The following is an 18,675-nucleotide window of genomic DNA, read 5'->3' as shown; positions in this document are numbered from 1 at the left end:
AGCTAAGGGGGGGGGAGTGATAGAGCGGCTTTGGTGGGTACCTGGTGTCTAGCCAGGGTCAACCCACCACAGATTTATCCACTCTTATTTAAGCATCTTAGCCCCTAAGCCTTCAGAGTTAGGTGGCATGTGGAAATTCCTCAACAAGAAGTATGAGACTGAAAACCATCAAGGTTCTTTACATTCTAGATTAATAAAAAATGTGTTTTCTTAAAGACATACAAAACAAGAAAGAACTATTCTAGCACATTATACATCTGAAGTAACGCCTTCAGAACTCTTTATTTTTATTAATGAAGAATATTTGTATTTCCAGAATTCATTGAGAATGATAGTTTGTGATAAACATACAAGCAGGGTAGGAGACAGTTTCCTAGCCCACTGCTAGTATTTAAATATGAACAAATATGAACTCACTGCTCTCAACTGCTAGACTTAGGTAGGGTCCAAGAATTGTTTCTATTTCTAAGTGTGTTCTTATGCCCAGACTTGAAAATGAGATCAACTCAAACACTTCTTTTTGCAACTGACTTTTTAATTTTTTGTATTTTAATATAAATTAACTTGAATGTTTTAATAAAACACCTGTTGTGATCTAAAAGAAAACATATTTTATTTTTACTTTTTAGGGAATATGGATAGATAGGTAAGAATGGATAGACAATTTGAAAGAAGCTTCCAAATTCTTTTTAATTTTGAAGTATCCTGCAAAGACCCTGACTTTTAGCTAACTGGAATATATAATGAAAAATAATTCTAACTGACTCTACTTTATGTAATACTGTGTTAAATATTCTTTTATTTTAAGTAATACTAAGCCTCACAAACTTTTCTAATGTAAATCTTCATTGAAAAGAGGGGCAAAGATGTGGAAAAGAATTAACATATATGCATTTAAAAAGTGGCATATCAGCAATATTTTGAGTTTGACAACTTTACAAACTTATGAAGAATTCTATAACATTTCTGAATATTGAAGACTTTGGAAAATTCCCTAAGATTCATTTATGCGTCTCTCTTATTCTACCCCATATGTTTTTGTTGTGATTTAACCCCAGCCAGCAACTAAGCACCGCACAGCCGCTCACTCACTCTGCCCCAGTGGGATGGGGGACAGAATCAGAAGGGTAAAAGTGAGAAAACTCATGGGTTGAGGTAAAGACAGTTTAACAGGTAAAGCAAAAGCCATGTGCACAAGCAAAGCAAAACAAGGAATTCATTCACCACTTCCCATCGGCAGGCAGGTGTTCAGCCATCTCCAGGAAAGCAGGGCTTCCATCACGTGTAATGGTTACTTGGGAAGACAAACTCCATCACTCCAAACATCCCCCCCTTCCTTCTTCTTCCCCCCAGCTTTATATGCTGAGCATGATGTCATATGGTCTGGAATATCCCTTTGGTCAGTTGGGGTCAGCTGTCCCAGCTGTGTCCCCTGTAGGGAACACCGTTCGGAAGATCTCGCGATGTCACGGAAAGGTAGAAGGCTAGTTGTCGCCTCCCTATGACATATCAGTAATCCCACCTACCGTTGTTAGTATAAAAGGAATTAACTGCGCAATAAAGGACGGAGTTGGCACTCACACCATGTGTGTTATCTGTCTCTTCCCTGGTCCAGGCCGACCAGTGATCTAATCGCGGCACCTTGATATGTAGCACTGCTACAGTCCCCTCCCAACTTCTTGTGCCCCCCCAGCCTACTTGCTGGTGGGGTGGGGTGAGAAGCAGAAAAGGCCTTGACTCTGGGTAAGCACTGCTCAGCAATAACGAAAACATCCCTGAATTATCAACACTGTTTTCAGCACAAATCCAAAACATAGCCCCATATTAGCTACTATGAAGAAAATTAACTCTATCCCAGCCAAAACCAGCACATTATAAGCCTCAGGCATCGACTTTGGCCTTTATCCAGTAACCCTCTTCCTGCGGGTTCAGGAATCAGCAGTTGCAAAATTGGGGCTGTTTCTTGGGACTCTGCATATGGCTTTGGTCTCCTCTGTTCCAGAATGATGAACTCCTGTTGGAGGCACTTGCAGAGAAAGTCTACTAGACTAATCAAATGGAGTAAGCAGAGGTTCAAAGGGATCTGTTGTTTAGCCCAATGAGGAAAAAAAGTCTAAAATCATACATTTGCTCTCCCAAAATACCTAGGACATAAAACCCAAGGAAACAGAAGGCATTTTCATGCTTGAAGCATTTTTTTCTTAGAGCAGTTCTTATATTCAAATATCATTATATGAATTATTAAATTACTTTAGTAAATCTGGTGAATTATTATGTCAGCTGAATATTTAAAAAAAATCAATAGAATCACTTGGGTTAATTGAGTCAGCAAGCTGTGTTTGACAGCAGATGGATCATTTCTTACAAGTTAAAGAAGATTTTTTCTTTTTAAAAAGGCCTGATAAAATCAGAGTCTAGACAGAAAACCTATAAGCAGGGCTCTTAAAGGAGATTAGTTATTTTTTCAGAGTAGCAAAAATAGAATCAAACACCTTCATAATTGCCCCTGCAACCTTGCGTAAACAGCAGTAGAAAAATTGCTGCTGAGTACTGTTAGCACTAAGTTACTTCGTAGCTTTTAAGTTTCACATGGTTCACTAACTTCTTTGTTTCCTGTGTGTGTTGAATTTTTCTCTCCCCAGAGATTTGCCTTTTGACCAAGGGCCGTCGAACTGCCAGTGTACGAGCAGACACGTACTGTCGCCTGTATTCCCTCTCAGTGGACAACTTCAACGAGGTCCTGGAAGAGTACCCCATGATGAGAAGGGCCTTTGAAACGGTGGCAATTGATAGACTTGACAGGATAGGTATTATTTTTTTTCCATATTTTAAATTCTTAAAACTTTTCTACCTTTTCTTTTCCTTGAGTTGAAGGATAAAATGCCCAGATTAAATCCTTCTTAAAAGTTTCATTTCTGTTATGCTGCAGTAAATGTTCTGTTGATGTATGAATAAGACATGTCCAGACAAGAAATTCTGCAAGCTCACTTTTAAATAATAAAAACCTTTGAATTTTAGAAAGCTCTCATAGTCCTCTGTGGATTATTTTGTATACTTTAATTATCATTAGTATTATTTATTAATCCTGTATATTTCTTTTGCTGCCCTCAGCACTCATAGGGTTTATTGCAGTTTCATGAGCAGTGGATGACATTGTCCTACATAAATAGTTTACAGATGACATGCTGGGAAGAGCTGAAGTCTCTCAGCACTCAGAAAACCCATGTTTGTTGAAGTGAATTAGTCCTTTGCAGCAGGACTCTCGTTTTCCTCACAACATGGGCACTGCTAGCATTGATGGCTGCACACTGGCATTACTGAGATCTGCTTGCAATCAGAAAAGCAGGCCAACGATATCCAAGTGAAAGGCAGAATGATATGGCAGATTATCAAAACAGGGTGTGTGAAGTCTGCTGTTGTGCGTCCAGACATTCTGGACCTCTCTAATAGGACATACTAGATAAAATATATGGTCTTTGGTGGGGAAAAGTGCACTCTGATCATCATTATTGACACTTGTTTTAAAATGCAGCTATGCATAAAAAATTGTTTATTCTGATTTGGAAGAAAACTTGTTTTCTTTAATATAGCAAGAGTAAAGAAATTAAATACATGTATAAAGGTTTCAAATATTTAATAGACCTGGTTTAGTATTTTGCAGGTTGTGAACACTCAGTGCATTAATTTATGTTTTCAAGACTTTTCAAACTCTTATAATTTGTCTCTCGACTCTTTGGAAATGTAGTCAAACTCAAAGTAATATGTGCTTAAATAATATTAGTAGTAAAGTTCAGTCTGCTCTTGGAGTAGTAATTCCATCTGAAGTGCTGTGTTTACAATATGAAATCTACACAGGACAAAAGATAAAATATGAACTGTTTTATTGAAAAAAAGAAACAATTGAGTGCAATTGTGTTCCTGTGTATCTGATGACACAGAATAGCATCTACATCTTGTAGACACTGAGAGCCATCAAGCAAACATCAGGACACAGTGTATAGCAGTCTTTATTGTGTAAGCAGGTGTCACATTAGCCATGAGTTCATATTAATTCACAAATGTTTAAGAAGATGATTTCTTGCAAGCTAGAGCTCGCTGGTTACTAATGTCTAATAATTAGTTCCAGGGAATGTGCTAAATGACAGATATATTTATAACTTATGCAACAGTTTAGTGGAAATTGGGATTGTTTTGCAATGAGAAGGATGTTATACATGCAGACTGGTGGCTTTTTCCACCCTGTTTTTCAGTAAATTACCATGGTTACATTTTCAGAATAATTGTAGTAATAGCAATGCACTACAAGTGAAGAGGCACAGAAAGTTCAGGTGTCTTTGAGCACAATGGTGTTATGAAAACCTGCCATGCTGGTGCAGAGAGAGGGGGAACTAGGTGTGCGTGGAGGCCAGCTGTCAGAAGCTGCATGCCAGCGTGAGTTGCTGTGGTGGTGCCTGGAGAGGCTCAGCACCGCTCCACCACAAGGGGTGAGCTCTTTGGTCCCTGGCTCCTGGGGAGATCAGTGCGGCGCAGCCTATCACAGTGGGCTCACTGCCGAGCTGTGGCCAGCGCTCAGTCTGGTGTTTGCTGAGGCTTTTACAATGCCAATATAGGCCTCAGTGATGGGGGTTGAAATGCAAAGTCAGAGTGGGGAACTGCCCCTGTGTGTCAGGCTTGCTAACTCTTCTGCCTCTCTGTAAAGGGAAGAAGAACTTGATCCTCCTGCAGAAGTTCCAGAAGGACCTCAACACCAGGGTTTTCAACAACCAGGAGAACGAGATCTTGAAGCAGATTGTGAAGCATGACAGAGAGATGGTGCAGACCATCACCCCAGTGAGCTTGCAGCAGATGCCCGTGCCAAACTCCAGCACCTCCACCGCCTCCTCATCATTGCGTGTCAGGACGCAGTCCCCTCCCATTTACACCACGAGCAGCCTTTCTCACGGAAACCTGCATTCCACCTCACCCAGCACACAGACACCCCAGCAAGCCATCATCCTCTCGCCCTGCTCCTACACCACCACCATCTGCAGCCCACCCGTACAGAGCCCTCTGGCTGGCCGAACTTTCCAGTATGTCTCACCGACCACCTCGCAGCTCTCCCTTATGCAGCAGCAGCCGCAGGTGCCCCAGCAGCCACGTGGTGCTGTGCAGAAGAACGAGGTCCACAAGAGCACCCAGGCCCTCTACAACACCAATCTGACCCGGGAGGTGCGGCCCCTCTCTGCCTCTCAGCCTTCCCTGCCCCATGGGATCTCCACCCTGATTGCCAGGCCTCACCCCACCATGGGGGAGTCCCTTGCCTCCCTCCCGCAGCCCACCCCTGGCCCCAGCATGCCTCCGGCCAGCCAGGCCACCGTCCCCCAGCATGTCTCGCTCTTCCGACAGATGTCCTCAGGAGCCATCCCCCTGAACTGGGGGGCCATGCTGCCCACAGCCCCTCTGCAAAGGGATTCTTCCATGGTCTTAAGCACAGAGCCCGAGGGAGACAAACTGCGGTTCGCATCAAACTTATGATCCCTGGTAACTGTGAGCAACAGACTTGTAATGAACTGAGAACCATTCCTGGAACTGTTTTAGCCTATTTCCTAATGTACTCCAGCAGTCTACTATGAGAAAAATACTTTAGACAGCTTTGCCCTACAAAACAAATTTAAAAATTATATATATATATATATATAAAAAAAGGAATTAAAAAAACTTGTTTGAATTCATGTCTTCCTTTCTTGTAACCATTAAAGAAGTATAAATTCAGCTTTAATATTATTTAATTTTAACATGTTGACTTTAAAATCGGTCTGACAGATTTCTCTGTTTATGAGGTTTGCTATTTTCATGGGAAAATTGTCAACACAATAACAAACTTCAAACAAGTATATTAAAAAAAATCAATGTAACTAAAACATAGCACTGACTGAGTGATATTCTGAAACCTTCATTATTTTATTTATTACATATATGTTGTTAATTTCACATGAAGAATTCAGTTGTTATTTCCCATTGCATTTCATATTTTAGCACTTTCCATTCAGAATTAAATTGGAAAACAAATAAATTGCAAACACCTGCAGTCAAAAGGCTGGCACTAGTACTCCTCTGGATAGATTGTAACCTCACGATATGTCAACCATTCTGTTGTTTCAGAAAAATGGGTGGACTTCAATCTTCACATTGCTAAAGACTTTTACAAAGACTATAAATATTGCCATTATAAATAACTTTTTAGACCCAAACAAAAATAGCTGCTGTGTGGTGTACCATTGCAAGGTCTTTGTTTAGGAATTTAGGTTCAGCTCTTCACTTCAAAATTTACAGTTTTAAAATTTGTTAAAGCTAAGTGCAACACAACTGTTGAATTGTAATGCAATGGCTTAAAACCTACAATGTTACTTTTACATGCAATGTTTTATGCAAAATTGTACGCTTGATCCTGCAAACTGCTTGTACTTCACCAATACCATCACTTTTCTTCTCCTTGCCCTCAATAGCATCTGAAAATATTCCATGCATGTTTTGGGAAAAAAAAAAAAGACGATAAAAATAGGTTCAGTCAGCCATTTTAGGAAAAGGCTTTACAGTATCTTAGAAAATAATAACCATTCATTAATTGTGTCTACCTTAAAATTCCTGTAATGCTGACTTTGAATCTCTGGTTTAAGTCTAGAAGTGAGGTTTTTTATTTAAAGGATTATTTGTAAACCACAGCTTGATTTAGGCTTTCAGGCGCTTTCTGTCTTCACTGTAGTTTTGTAGTTGACTGTGGTGTTAATTTAAAAAAAAATATATATAATATAGCATCAAGTCTGTCTGGAAATGCACGATTATTGTATATTGTAATTAGATGGCTAGTATATCCTAAGGCATGTAGTGCCAAGCATAACCCATAGGTACAAGGTTTATTATTTTTTATGTCTTCAAAACAGAAAGGAAATGGTGACAGAAAGCAGGGTTAAAGCATACTGTTCCATGAACGTTTTGTTTTGTTTGCTCAAACCTTCATGTTATGTTATCCACAAAAAAAGTTCTTCCGTAATCATTTGTGCCTGATTTGTCACATTAAATAGAGATTGAAACTAAATGTGTCATAATTTAACTCATTGAAAAATCAGCATTATGGATATGATACAAGCAGATATTCTGTTCCTTAAAACCCAGCTGACTCATGTGAAGGAAGTGAATGCAAAGGAGTTCTTCTTTTCCCATTAATGCTGAGTTTAACAATGCATGGAAAAATTAAATAACATCACAAACTATGTAATGCAGTGAATCCAGATGTACTTGAGAGCCAAGTAAACATTCTAAAGTTAACAGAGCTAGAACCCATGCTGCCTGTTATACCTTTTACTAAAGTGGTACATCAAATAAAAATTTTAAATAAACTTCCAGTTTTGGTGACTCCCACTCACCAGTAAAAATCAATGTAATTAACCCATTAACATGCTGCTGCCATTAATCCAAGTGGCCCAGAGTAGTATACAAAGAAGCAATTGTTTAAAAGTGTTTGGAACATTATGGATATGCTGCAAGACCATTTATTTATCAGTACAATACCCCTTATATTATTTCAATACTAACAAATTCTGACAGTTAATTAAGATCATATACTGATCTTTCAAACTGTTTAAGGTTTACATTTGCTAGGAGAAATGGGGTTAGTAGCCAAATATTTTTATATATACTTTTATTTTATTTTAAGCACTATGAAGAAATATTAATTCACATTGTCTTTCAGTGAAACCATAATAATTTTTAATGACTTTGTAATAGAGTGGACAATATCTAGGATTTGTATATTAATTCAAAAAAATGGTACAGGGTATAAAATTATATACGTGTATATATATGTATATATGAATGTATATATACTTAGATTAAGAAACAAATTACATTCCTGTAATATAAAGGTCCATTGCTAGTTTCAGAAGTGACCTATTTTCTCTGTACATAACTAAGCCCATAAGTATGAAATCTCACATCTGTACAGGATGAAATGTATTAATGAAAAAGGTTGGATCTTACTGCTGCTGGGAAGACTATAGATCAGATTCTTACAATAATTGTATGACCAGGGATGACTTAGATTTTTCTTTTGTCTTTGCTCAAAGCCATAAATAAATATAAAAAATACTATTAATAAACCGAAGAAAATATATAAACAATAAAACCATGAATATTTTTTGGTTCCAATATCTTTATAAGTGAACAAGTTTTGCTTTACCATGAAAGAAGAAATGTTTGCTTTTCTCTTTTCTTTGTTCTGTGCCCCAGAAATTATATGCACTAAGTATGGGGAGGTGGGGAAAAAAAAGCCTGAGTAATTATGTGCACAGTAGGAAAAAGAGGGCTTAGAAATTCGAGGATACTACCTTATTTACTCAAGCAATTCCTAAGCAATATTTCCTCTGTAGATTAGAGGAATTCATTGTGCTAAAAAATATTTTCCCCACAAAAACTCTCATTTAAGCCATTACCACTAACCTGTAATATTTCTTGAGTACAAGTATTTCAAACTGAAGTTTACTTATATATATAATTTTAAATATCCTGGGGGAGAATCCCAAGTAGTTGTTAGTGTAACTTAAGAAAACTATATTCTATCATTGTCACGTCCCAATTTCTCAGGACAATGACTCAGGTTTGCTGATTCCCAGGTCAGGATTAAGGTGAAACAACACCAGGGATCCTTTAATGCACAAAACTCAACTTTTATTCACTCACAACAAGAATTGGCATGAAACTACATCAGTAAACTGTGTAACAGGTGCTAAGCATGCGTCACCAAACATACTACAAGCCTTGCTTATTTGGGGATCAGTTCAGGGAAGAAAATAAGGAGAGCCCTCCCATTGAGTCATGAGGTTCAGAGCGGACCCCCTTGCTTTCTAGACTCCTTCTCAGAGAGGAGCCTAGGGGTGGCTGGATCCACTCCTAGTCCCAGACTTGGTCAGCGGTTTTATGTCTAAAGGGATGGGGTGTAGGGATTACGGAAAAAAAAGAGAGAGAGAGAAAAGAGAAAAGAGAAAGATTTCACCAGTCCTGGGTCCAACATGGGTCCAGCCAGCCTAGAGGTCCAGTTCTGGAGGGCACACGCACATGGGGCTTCAGTTGGTGTCCTTTTATAATCTCCTTGCCCCTCCTTCGGGTGGGCACTCGAACTCATTAGGCTAATTAGCTGTCATGCCCAATTTGTGCTTCCAGAACCTTCGGGAAATGGGTTGGTGGGCTTGGGGGTTGTTTGGGGAGTATCTTCTCCCTCCCTGCAGGCACGACCATTCTTTGACCTTTGGCGATATATGGTGAGCTGCCCTGCTTAGCATATCAGAACATGGAACTACACACCCTCAGGCACACCCTCCAGGCCCTGTTGCTACACCTGCAGTTCGTTGCTATGCAGGGTTCGTTGTTATGCAGAACTTGCCCCACCACAATGTTTGAGACATTAACTCTTTCAGTCTCTCACAATCATATGTTCACTTTATCGTAATACGTGTGCCAATCCCAGATGATCTACCTCTGAACTTGTGTATAATAGTTGAGATTTCAAAGGAACATCGGTGTGGAAGTAGTGTTCATTAATTACATTTTAGGTCACTGTAAATGGAAAAGCATAGTCCATTCAAAACAATAATAGATCTTTTTGCGTTAACTTCAGTAGGATATATAATCCTAGATTGATAAACTGTGATTTTAAGCAAGCATGAGTAGTTGTATTTTCAAATTGCATCCTAAAATGTATTGTGATTTCTTTTAAGTGGCATTTAATTAATTATTTTGCATTACTAAGATATAACTCCAGTCCAATTGTAGTCAATTAAATTATTTCCAAAAGGACCAGCATTGTACTAGAAATTTCTTGTCTAGCAGCAAAATTCTGTCCTCCCGTCTACATTTGACCATTGCACAGGGTATACTTTGCTGTTTTGGTCCAGTCTTATTGTTTAATACATATATGTGTACAGAACCAAAAGAAACAAAGGGTTGGTTTTAAGTGATATTTCATATCACTACATATGATATCTATATGTACCTACACACCAATGTATATATATTTAAAAGTCTGTCTGTTTCTAATATCTATTTCTACCTCAGCTTAATTTCTATCTTACCTTAATTTTAATTTTAATTTAAAAAGCAGCAGCAGAACTGGAAGCAAAGTAAATTTTATTTTAAACAGCAAACTTTCATGTCTTGATGCATGTCATTAAGATTCAATCTTAATATTTTTATTTTCAAAATTTGCTCATGTGAGTTCTTACACTGACTTTGTCAGTGTGACACGTCTATCCATGTGAGATCTTTTCTACTTTATAGGTGACATTGTCCAGTGAAGAAAAATGTTTTGTTTTAAAAATAAGATGTTGGATTTTTAAACAAACCTGCAAGTCAACTGCCCTGGGAATATGCAGTGACATTAGTAATTTCAGCTGTTCCAAAATCCCCTGTTCACACAAAAAAAATGTTACAAGATAGGAACAGAAAGTATTTGTTTGGAAATCAGGGATCTGAGTTACAAGCATTATCTGGCACATTCTAGGACACATGTCCTGGTTTCGGCTGTGATAGAGTTAATTTTCTTTCTAATAGCTGCTATAGCATTATGTTTTGGGTTCAGTATGAGAAGAATGTTGATAACACACTGATGTCTTCAGTTGTTGCTAAGTAATGTTTAGACTAAAGTCAAGGGTTTTTCAGCTTCTGATGCCCAGCCAGCAAGAAGGCTGGAGGGGCACAAGAAGTTGGGAGGGGACACAGCCAGGACAGCTGACCCAAACTGGCCAATGGGGTATTCCATACCATGTGACGTCATGCCCAGTATATAAACTGGGGGGGGTGAGTTGGCCTGGGGACGGATTGCTGCTCAGGAACTAACTGGGCATCAGTTGGCAAGTGGTGAGCAATTGCATTGTGCATTACTTGTTTTGTATATTCCAATACTTTTATTAGTATTGTCATTTTATTATTGTTATTATTATCATTATTAGTTTCTTCCTTTCTGTTCTATTAAACTATTCTTATATCAACCCATGAGTTTTACTTTTTTTTTTTTTTTATTTTCTCCCCCATTCCACTGGGTGGGGGGGGGAAGTGAGTGAGCGGCTGAGTGGTGCTTAGTTACCAGCTGTGGTTAAACCATGACAACACATTATAAGAATTGGGTGTGCACAGCTTATTTGTTTAGCAGATTTGGCCTTTCCCCTCCCATCTTTTTTTTGAACAGGGAAGAGTAAGAACATTAAAATTGCCCTAGACCATATCCTCTGAGAAATACATGTTGTGAATCTTGAATCTATACATTTTTACCAACAATCAGTACCCAGTGCTCCATTGCATACTTAGCAATTTGAATCACCTACTTGATTAGTGTAGTGGGTCATACAGCCAGATGGCATAATTTCTGGTCTGTGATTACATTTCCCTCACCTCTGTGAACACATGCAATATCTTAAGAACTTATGGCAGCACCGAATTTTTCAGGTGAGGATATGGGAATATTTAGAAAGAGAAACACAGTGATAGTAGACAAGCAGAGTATCCAGCTAAATGAATTGATTTTAAATCTACTTGTGTACCTTCCATATATATTTTAAAATACTGCTACGTGAATGTGCACCCAATGAAAAAAGATATATGCTGTGAGAATGAAAACCACATTTACCAACTACATTAGATGATTTAAGATGTACACCATGGCTAAGGTGATCCTTGGCCTATGAATTGAAAGAGTCAAGCACACGTTTGAACTGAAACTAAATTTTGCCCCATCCTTGAAACTGTTCCAGATATGTGATGTTATTTCACCTGCTTGCAGAAGATACCATATTTCTTACTATTCTCCAGTTTTACATGTCAGATTTGTAGTATGGTTCTCCCTACACTCTGCTTTGAAGACAATCTGCAGCAGTGAGTTAGTTCTTGCTGAAAGGTCAGTGGCAAATTTGGATCGAGTAGAACTGCAGACCAAAAGAGAAGGGAAGATGCCAAATGCCAAGTCTACAACCAGTCCAAATTAGCCTGTGCACAAAAGGGAAGCAGGTACTTGACCCATTTCTCTGGAAAGTCTGCAGACACCTGCAGGGATTCTGATACTGAACCATGGGTCTCAACAAACCCAGGGTCCAATCTGAAAACGCATCTTCAATGTCAGCTACTTCTGGACTCCACAGTTACTGAAAAGTTTACATAGACACAGGCAATAGTTCCTATAGCATTAGCAAAGCATCTTATCTGTCTTCTATTTAATGACTACCCTACTCTTTATAGGTTGCATATTGCACTTGTGTTGTGGCTTAACCCCAGCCAGCAACTAAGAACCACACAGCTGCTTGCTCACTCCCCCCCACCCAGTGGGATGGGGGAGAGAATTGGAAACAAAGTAAAACTCATGGGTTGAGATAAAGACACTTTAATAGGATAGAAAAGGAAGAAAATAATAATAATGGTAATAATAATAATATAAGAATTAGAATATACAAAACAAGTGATGCACAATACAATTGCTCACCACTTGCCGACTGATGCCCAGTTAGTTCCTGAGCAGCGATCTGCCCCCCCGGCCAACTCCCCCCAGTTTATATACTAGGCATGACATCACATGCTATGGAATACCCCGTTGGCCACTTTGGGTCAGCTGTCCTGTCTATGTCCCCTCCCAACTTCTTGTGTCCCTCCAGCCTTCTCGCTGGGAGGGCAGCATGAGAAGCTGAAAAGTCCCTGACTTAGTGTAAGCACTACTTAGCAACAACTGAAAACATCAGTGTGTTATCACATTCTTCTCATACTGAACCCAAAACATAACACTATACCAGCTATTAGAAAGAAAATTAACTCTATCCCAGCCAAAACCAGGACAACTTTGCATCACAAAAGAGACGTTCTCTGGGTGGTACACTGAGCGTGACCATTGCTCATGGATTATTTTCACCTTTTCTTTAGGGAGCAAAATGTGTGCAGTCTGTGTCCTGTTTTGTTGCTGCAGTGTGGGGGTTTTAAACAGAGACCTGGTTTTGAAGTAAGAAAAACTCCTCTGTATCAGAAGGCAGTAACTTCAGATTTTAGTCTTCATTGTGGACAGTTAGGCATTTTGCAGTTCTGGACCAGGCTCTGTTTGAATTGGATTTTTTATTTCTGTGCAAAGTCAACATAAACAATGGGTTTGCTGTGCTTGTTACACCACAGGTGTAGTCTGCATTGTTGAGGAGATGCCTGCAGAGTTTTATATTAATTAGCTTTTTCTACATGCTGGAGGATTTACATCCAATTATATTGGTTCCTCTAGTCCAGCCAAGAGGCGGTGTGAGCAATAACTGATGCCAGGTCATCATCCACTGCAACAGGCAATCTTCTAGGTAAGGAGAGAAGATGGACAACAATATTAGAGATGGTCTTACAAAGAACTGTAAGTATTCCTAAATATGACCTGGACTGATCAATTCACATCTGAATCCTTTATGAAAGTAGATTATATGGTAATTGCAAATTTTGCTTTTTTTTAATCAGCCAGTTGATACCCTTTCTGCCTATGATTTATCTTCATCCTGTGCTAAGTCATCTTCGCAACAGAAATGTGTACCGATATTTGGAGGCAGTGCTGTATCTCAACTGTATTTCAGTTTAGCTGATACCTGTATGTTGATACTCAAAAAAGATTAAGAAATATTTTTTTAAAACCCTATAAAGGAAGTGTATTGTGCACATTTTACCAACTGGTATAATGTTAATGCCTTCCTCCAGGAAGGGCTCAAGTAATTTTAATGATTCACTTGGACCTTTGGTATTATCTCACAGATAATGGTGCCCTGGGCAGAAATGGTGAATGCTGTGGAAAAATCCAAGAGAATGGTTTGGACATCTCCTTTATTTTCTCCATAGCAAGAAGTTGTTCATCAGATCCATCAGACAAATCAGATTCTAGATGGGACAGCTCAAGGCTTTTGCTTTTGTTCGTGTCTGCTTTGCAAGACAAGAAGATGTGGACACAGTTCAGAACTCTTAGTCAAACTCTTGACTGAACTAATGATTAGCACATAGAGAAATAAACTTCCTTTCTAGAGCATATGATAATCATATGTCATCTGGCACATAACATCAGAAAGCAAGCTTTTAGACAGTGGAAAAAAAATCATTTGTCACCACTGTATACATGACTGAAGATGGTATGTGCCCCTAAACACTAATCTACTGTGTGGGTTAGATCAAATATAACCTCTGAGCCAGAAAGTGAGAAACTGTGTCTTTGGGCTTTTAATCTCCTATTTTATTTGTATACATTTAAATCTCCCAGAATAATAAATCCAAATACAAAAAAAAAGGATCTGTGACTTGATGAGTTCCTTAGGTTTTGATCCTCTATAAGTGTGGCAGTACATCCCGCCCCCCCCCATCCTGCCAGCAGGAAACAAAACTTCTCCAGGAAGGGAGAAGGGGAAGGAAACCCTGGAGGCTGCAGGTTGAAATTTGAACTGGCCAATCGAGATGCGCCAGGTACACCGAGGTGACCCTCCTAGCCAATAGAATTAAATGACCACAGGTCAGATTCGACAGGGGTATAAACGGGGTCCCGCCGGAGGACACGTTGGCAGTCCTCCTCGGAGCAGCGGGTCTGCAGTCGGGGACTCCCCCTCGGGTCGGGGCACCGCCCGAGGTAACTCCTCGAGGGAGAGAGCCCTCAGCTTTTAGGGGAGTGATACGCGCATTTTGAGCCATCACTTTAAATCTTGGGGATTCTTAAGTCGGCCGTGTAGTATTAATTCTCTTTACATCATTGAGCCTGTGGTTTTATAAAATGTTACCGGACTTCTAACTAACTTTTGCTGAAGACTAAATCTGAGTCTTAACACCTGTTGGATTTGGTTAGTCGTGCATCCGTAACAATAAGCAAGCATTACAATTGCATTTCTGGTTTCTATGAGAGCTGAATTAATCTGAATGAAAATGTCTCACATAAGACATCTCTCAGATTTGGAGTTTGAGAATATGAATTCTTTATAGCCTTTATTTTCTTGCTCAGGTCTATGATGGTCAAGTGTTCTGTGAAAGAAGAGACATTTTTAATTTGTCTTTTGCCATTTTTTGGACAGCTTGCTAAGAAAAGGAGAGTTGGCATTAATAGCTGGCAAAAACTGACGTATCTGGGGTGAACTTCTATAGTGTAGGCAGTGTTATTACAGAAGATAGTACTGAGCACAGAGCACCATATGTCATGGTCCCAGTTACACTGGCTATTTCAGGTCTATGGTTGTTAATGAAGTCACGTATTGTTTATTGCTGCACTCTTCTGGCTCACTTCTTGCTCTCTTATCTTGTCCCTAACAGTCCTGTGCAAGACAGAGATACTGGATATCTGGAACATACAGAAATTATTCTGTCTTCTAGAACAGCTTTTTCATAATTTCAGCTGTGATAGGTGATAAAATACATTGTGCTATGTGGAATGATTGTTCTCTGTTTTTTTTTTTTTCTCAGATGTTTGGGGGGGACTTCTCAATAGTAATGGGACATACTGATGTCATTGCCAGAGAGCAGTGAAAAGAGCAAAAGAAACAATAACAGTGAGTAGAAGAAAGGCAGAGAGAAGTGCCAGAGGCAGAAAAAAATTATTTCCTTGAAATAAGGCACTTGCGTTGAGATACCCTGAAGGACATGAAAGAGATAGAGGAGGAAAGATGACAATATGTCATGTCCTATTTAAGGCTGCCAAGCAGCTTTGTCAAGAGAGTAGCAATGAAGCAGGAGAAATCACTCTCTCTTGTGTTTCCATCACAAATACATGACTTCTTTTAGGTAATTTATTTCATTTCTTTTGAGAACTGAAAGCATAGAGACCCACGTTGCTGGTTGCTTCTGTTGATATCAGAGCTGGGCCTGCTAGAAGGGTGTAAGAGAGAAAGTCTGGAAAATCACAAAACTGGTGGGTATTCTGGACACTTTTTTGATCCCATGCACCCTTTTAGCACTTGTTGTATATTGAAAAATGCTGTAGTAAATTTTTTGTCATGTTATAATAGCATTGCACTCTGTGTCTAACAATTATTTTTATGAACTTGGAAAATATGTACAATCTTTGTCAACAGAGTTAAGCAAGCTCCATGGTAGGCTGAAGTGAGATGAATGTGAGTGGGTCCAAATACTTTAGATGGAAACCACAAAAAATACTGCTGATCAGGACTTGGTGGAGGTTGCAACACAGCATAACCAGCATGTAAGATTTCCAAAGAGGTTTCTTCCAAAGATTTGTTCTAACTTAGACCAAATCTTACCCTCCCACACATTCCCTATCTTTCTTATTTGCTGTGTCCAGCTTATCTCCCATTTCTTTTTTTGCTTCTGGGAGTGAAGCCAGAACATCACTGTACTGGTGATGAAAGGCAGCAAATCATGACAGAACCCCACAAAACTATGATAAAGCTGTCTTTGGTAGCCAGAGACTATAATCAGAAAAGGTTACTTGTGTGCTTCATAGTATGTCCTGCAAACATTAGGGGTAAACAGAGGCATGCATTATTTTGAAATCCATCTAGAAGAAAATATCCAGAATATGATTGAATTCTATCTATTTGTACATTAAGTTTTGTTTTAACACTACAGTTGGGGGAAGAGGAATTCATTATAGATAGTAACAGCAAGCCTAGGATAAATAAATATAATATCTAGTGACTATGCTTACAACTCTAGAACAAATTAGTATTGGGAGGAAAAGAGGTGTAACTCATTTAACCATTAATATCTAAGAACACTCATACAAATTGCATTTTGTGATGGAACATCTTATCCCAATAAACATCATGTAAATTTGTTAAAAGTTTATTGGCACTAGCACTTTGAAGCTATGCCCGTACAGCAAAATGATGGAAAGCTATTCAGTAATGTATAAAGAAAAAAAATTAAACTAAAAGATAATGAATATAACAAAACTGAAACATATTCAGTTATCTACATATATCTAAATCTCTTGCATGAGCTTTTATGCAGACAGCAGTGCAGCCCAGCCTTCTACACCTTAAATGCAAATAATACACGTTGGATGTTAACTTTGTTACAACCATCTGTGATCTCCAGCCATTGCTAAATGGATGCAATACCATTCTCAGTGGCTGACAAGACAGTTTTTCAGCCAGCAGAAGAATGTTGGGAATCAAAACTATTGCTTCCAAACTTTAGGTGCAGGGAAATGTTTTAGTCAAAAGTATTTGCTAATCTTAAGCTGTTAGCAGGTATTAAAATACTAAATATAATACTTTAGACATTTTATTTCAGGTTTCTTTTCAGCAATTAGTATCTAGAACCCTCATTTATACCATATACTAAGATTACACCATATACTAAGATTAAAATTCTATCAGTATGGGTAAGTTTTGATTATTACCTTTATTTCTTATATTTCCTGTTGGCACTAGAGAATAGTGTTTAAATGCAACAAAACCCCCTGACCTGATAGAACTGAACAGAGGGTTTTCTTTAAGGGCCAGAGTAAAGAAATCTCACACTCTACCAGGCACTATGAATAAAAATTCTTCAGCTCTGCTCCCACAGTCTCACTGCAGTACCAGCCCTTAGCTTTGGTGCATCTGTTCTGCACAGGTTTATTCATTCAGTAGTTTATCCACTAGCCTTTTTTCTAGTCTTCCCAAGTCCAGCTTGAATTTTCACTCTCCTCTCCAGGACAAACACAGGCCACTTACAGTGATTACCTGCCTTTTAAGGCTGTTTAAATGGTGCATACGCTCATTGAATGGGTGGTGGGACTGGTGCAAAGTCCAGCTAGTGGTCAGTAACTAGCAGTAGTGATCCTCTGGGATCATTACTCAGGCTGATACCGTTTAGTGTCTTCATTAACAATGATGATGGTGGGACAGAGTGCATGTTTTCCAACAGCCCCAATTGACGGGGGGGGGTGTCACGTCCCAATTTCTCAGGACAACGACTCAGGTTTGCTGATTCCCAGGTCAGGATTAAGGTGAAACAACACCAGGGATCTTTTAACTCACAAAACTCAATTTTTATTTGCTCATAACAAGAATTGGCATGCTCACCACCAAAATTGGTATGCTCACAACAAAAATTGGCATGAAACTATGTCAGTAAACTGTGTAACATGTGCTAACCATACATCACCAAACATATACTACAGGCCTTGCTTATCTGGGAATCAGTTCAGGGAAGACAATAAAGTGAGCCCTCCCGTTGAGGCACGAGGTTCAGAGTGGATCCCCTTACTTTCTAGACTCCTTCTCAGAGAGGAGCCTAGGGGCGGTTGGATCCACTCCTAGTCCCAGACTTGGTCAACGGTGGAGTTCGTAGCTAAGCAGAACTTGCCCCACCACAATGTTTGAGACATTAACTCTTTCAGTCTCTCACACCTCCTTGGCTATGTAACATAATATGCTTGAACAGGACCTGCACTCTATTTTTTTATGATCACATAGCTGAGCCAACCATTGCTGGTTGCTTTTGATTTGGGACAATTTACAGATTTCAGTGATGGAAAAGCTATATCCTCACAGTTTCATTATTTTTTTTTTCTATTTTTTACTAGTCCATGATAATTTCCTGCTGGTTTATGATTTGCTGGATTTTTACATTGTCCTTTTTTAAATTTATTTTTTGTCAGGTTTTGTGTGTTCAGCATGAACAGGTTTCACATGGAAATTTTTCCAGGTTTTAATAGCTCTAAATATCCAG

At 39.0% G+C, this 18,675-nt stretch overlaps 1 protein-coding gene across 1 annotated transcript in view; it reads left to right on the top strand.

The window, feature by feature from the left end:
• Window positions 1-6,514, top strand: part of LOC121232755 (potassium/sodium hyperpolarization-activated cyclic nucleotide-gated channel 1-like) — a 240,105-nt gene extending 233,591 nt beyond the window's left edge. The window contains exons 7-8 of the mRNA XM_041121157.1: window positions 2,643-2,807; window positions 4,700-6,514. Of these exons, the coding sequence (XP_040977091.1) occupies window positions 2,643-2,807; window positions 4,700-5,514 (980 nt within the window). The 3' untranslated portion in view covers window positions 5,515-6,514. The remainder of the gene's footprint in view (window positions 1-2,642; window positions 2,808-4,699) is intronic.
• Window positions 6,515-18,675: the final 12,161 nt, after the last annotated feature.

The sequence above is a fragment of the Aquila chrysaetos genome, chromosome W (assembly GCF_900496995.4).
Source record: "Aquila chrysaetos chrysaetos chromosome W, bAquChr1.4, whole genome shotgun sequence".
Taxonomy (NCBI): domain Eukaryota; kingdom Metazoa; phylum Chordata; class Aves; order Accipitriformes; family Accipitridae; genus Aquila; species Aquila chrysaetos.
Note: the sequence above shows the minus strand (reverse complement) of the source record. Positions and strands in the feature narration are given on the sequence as shown.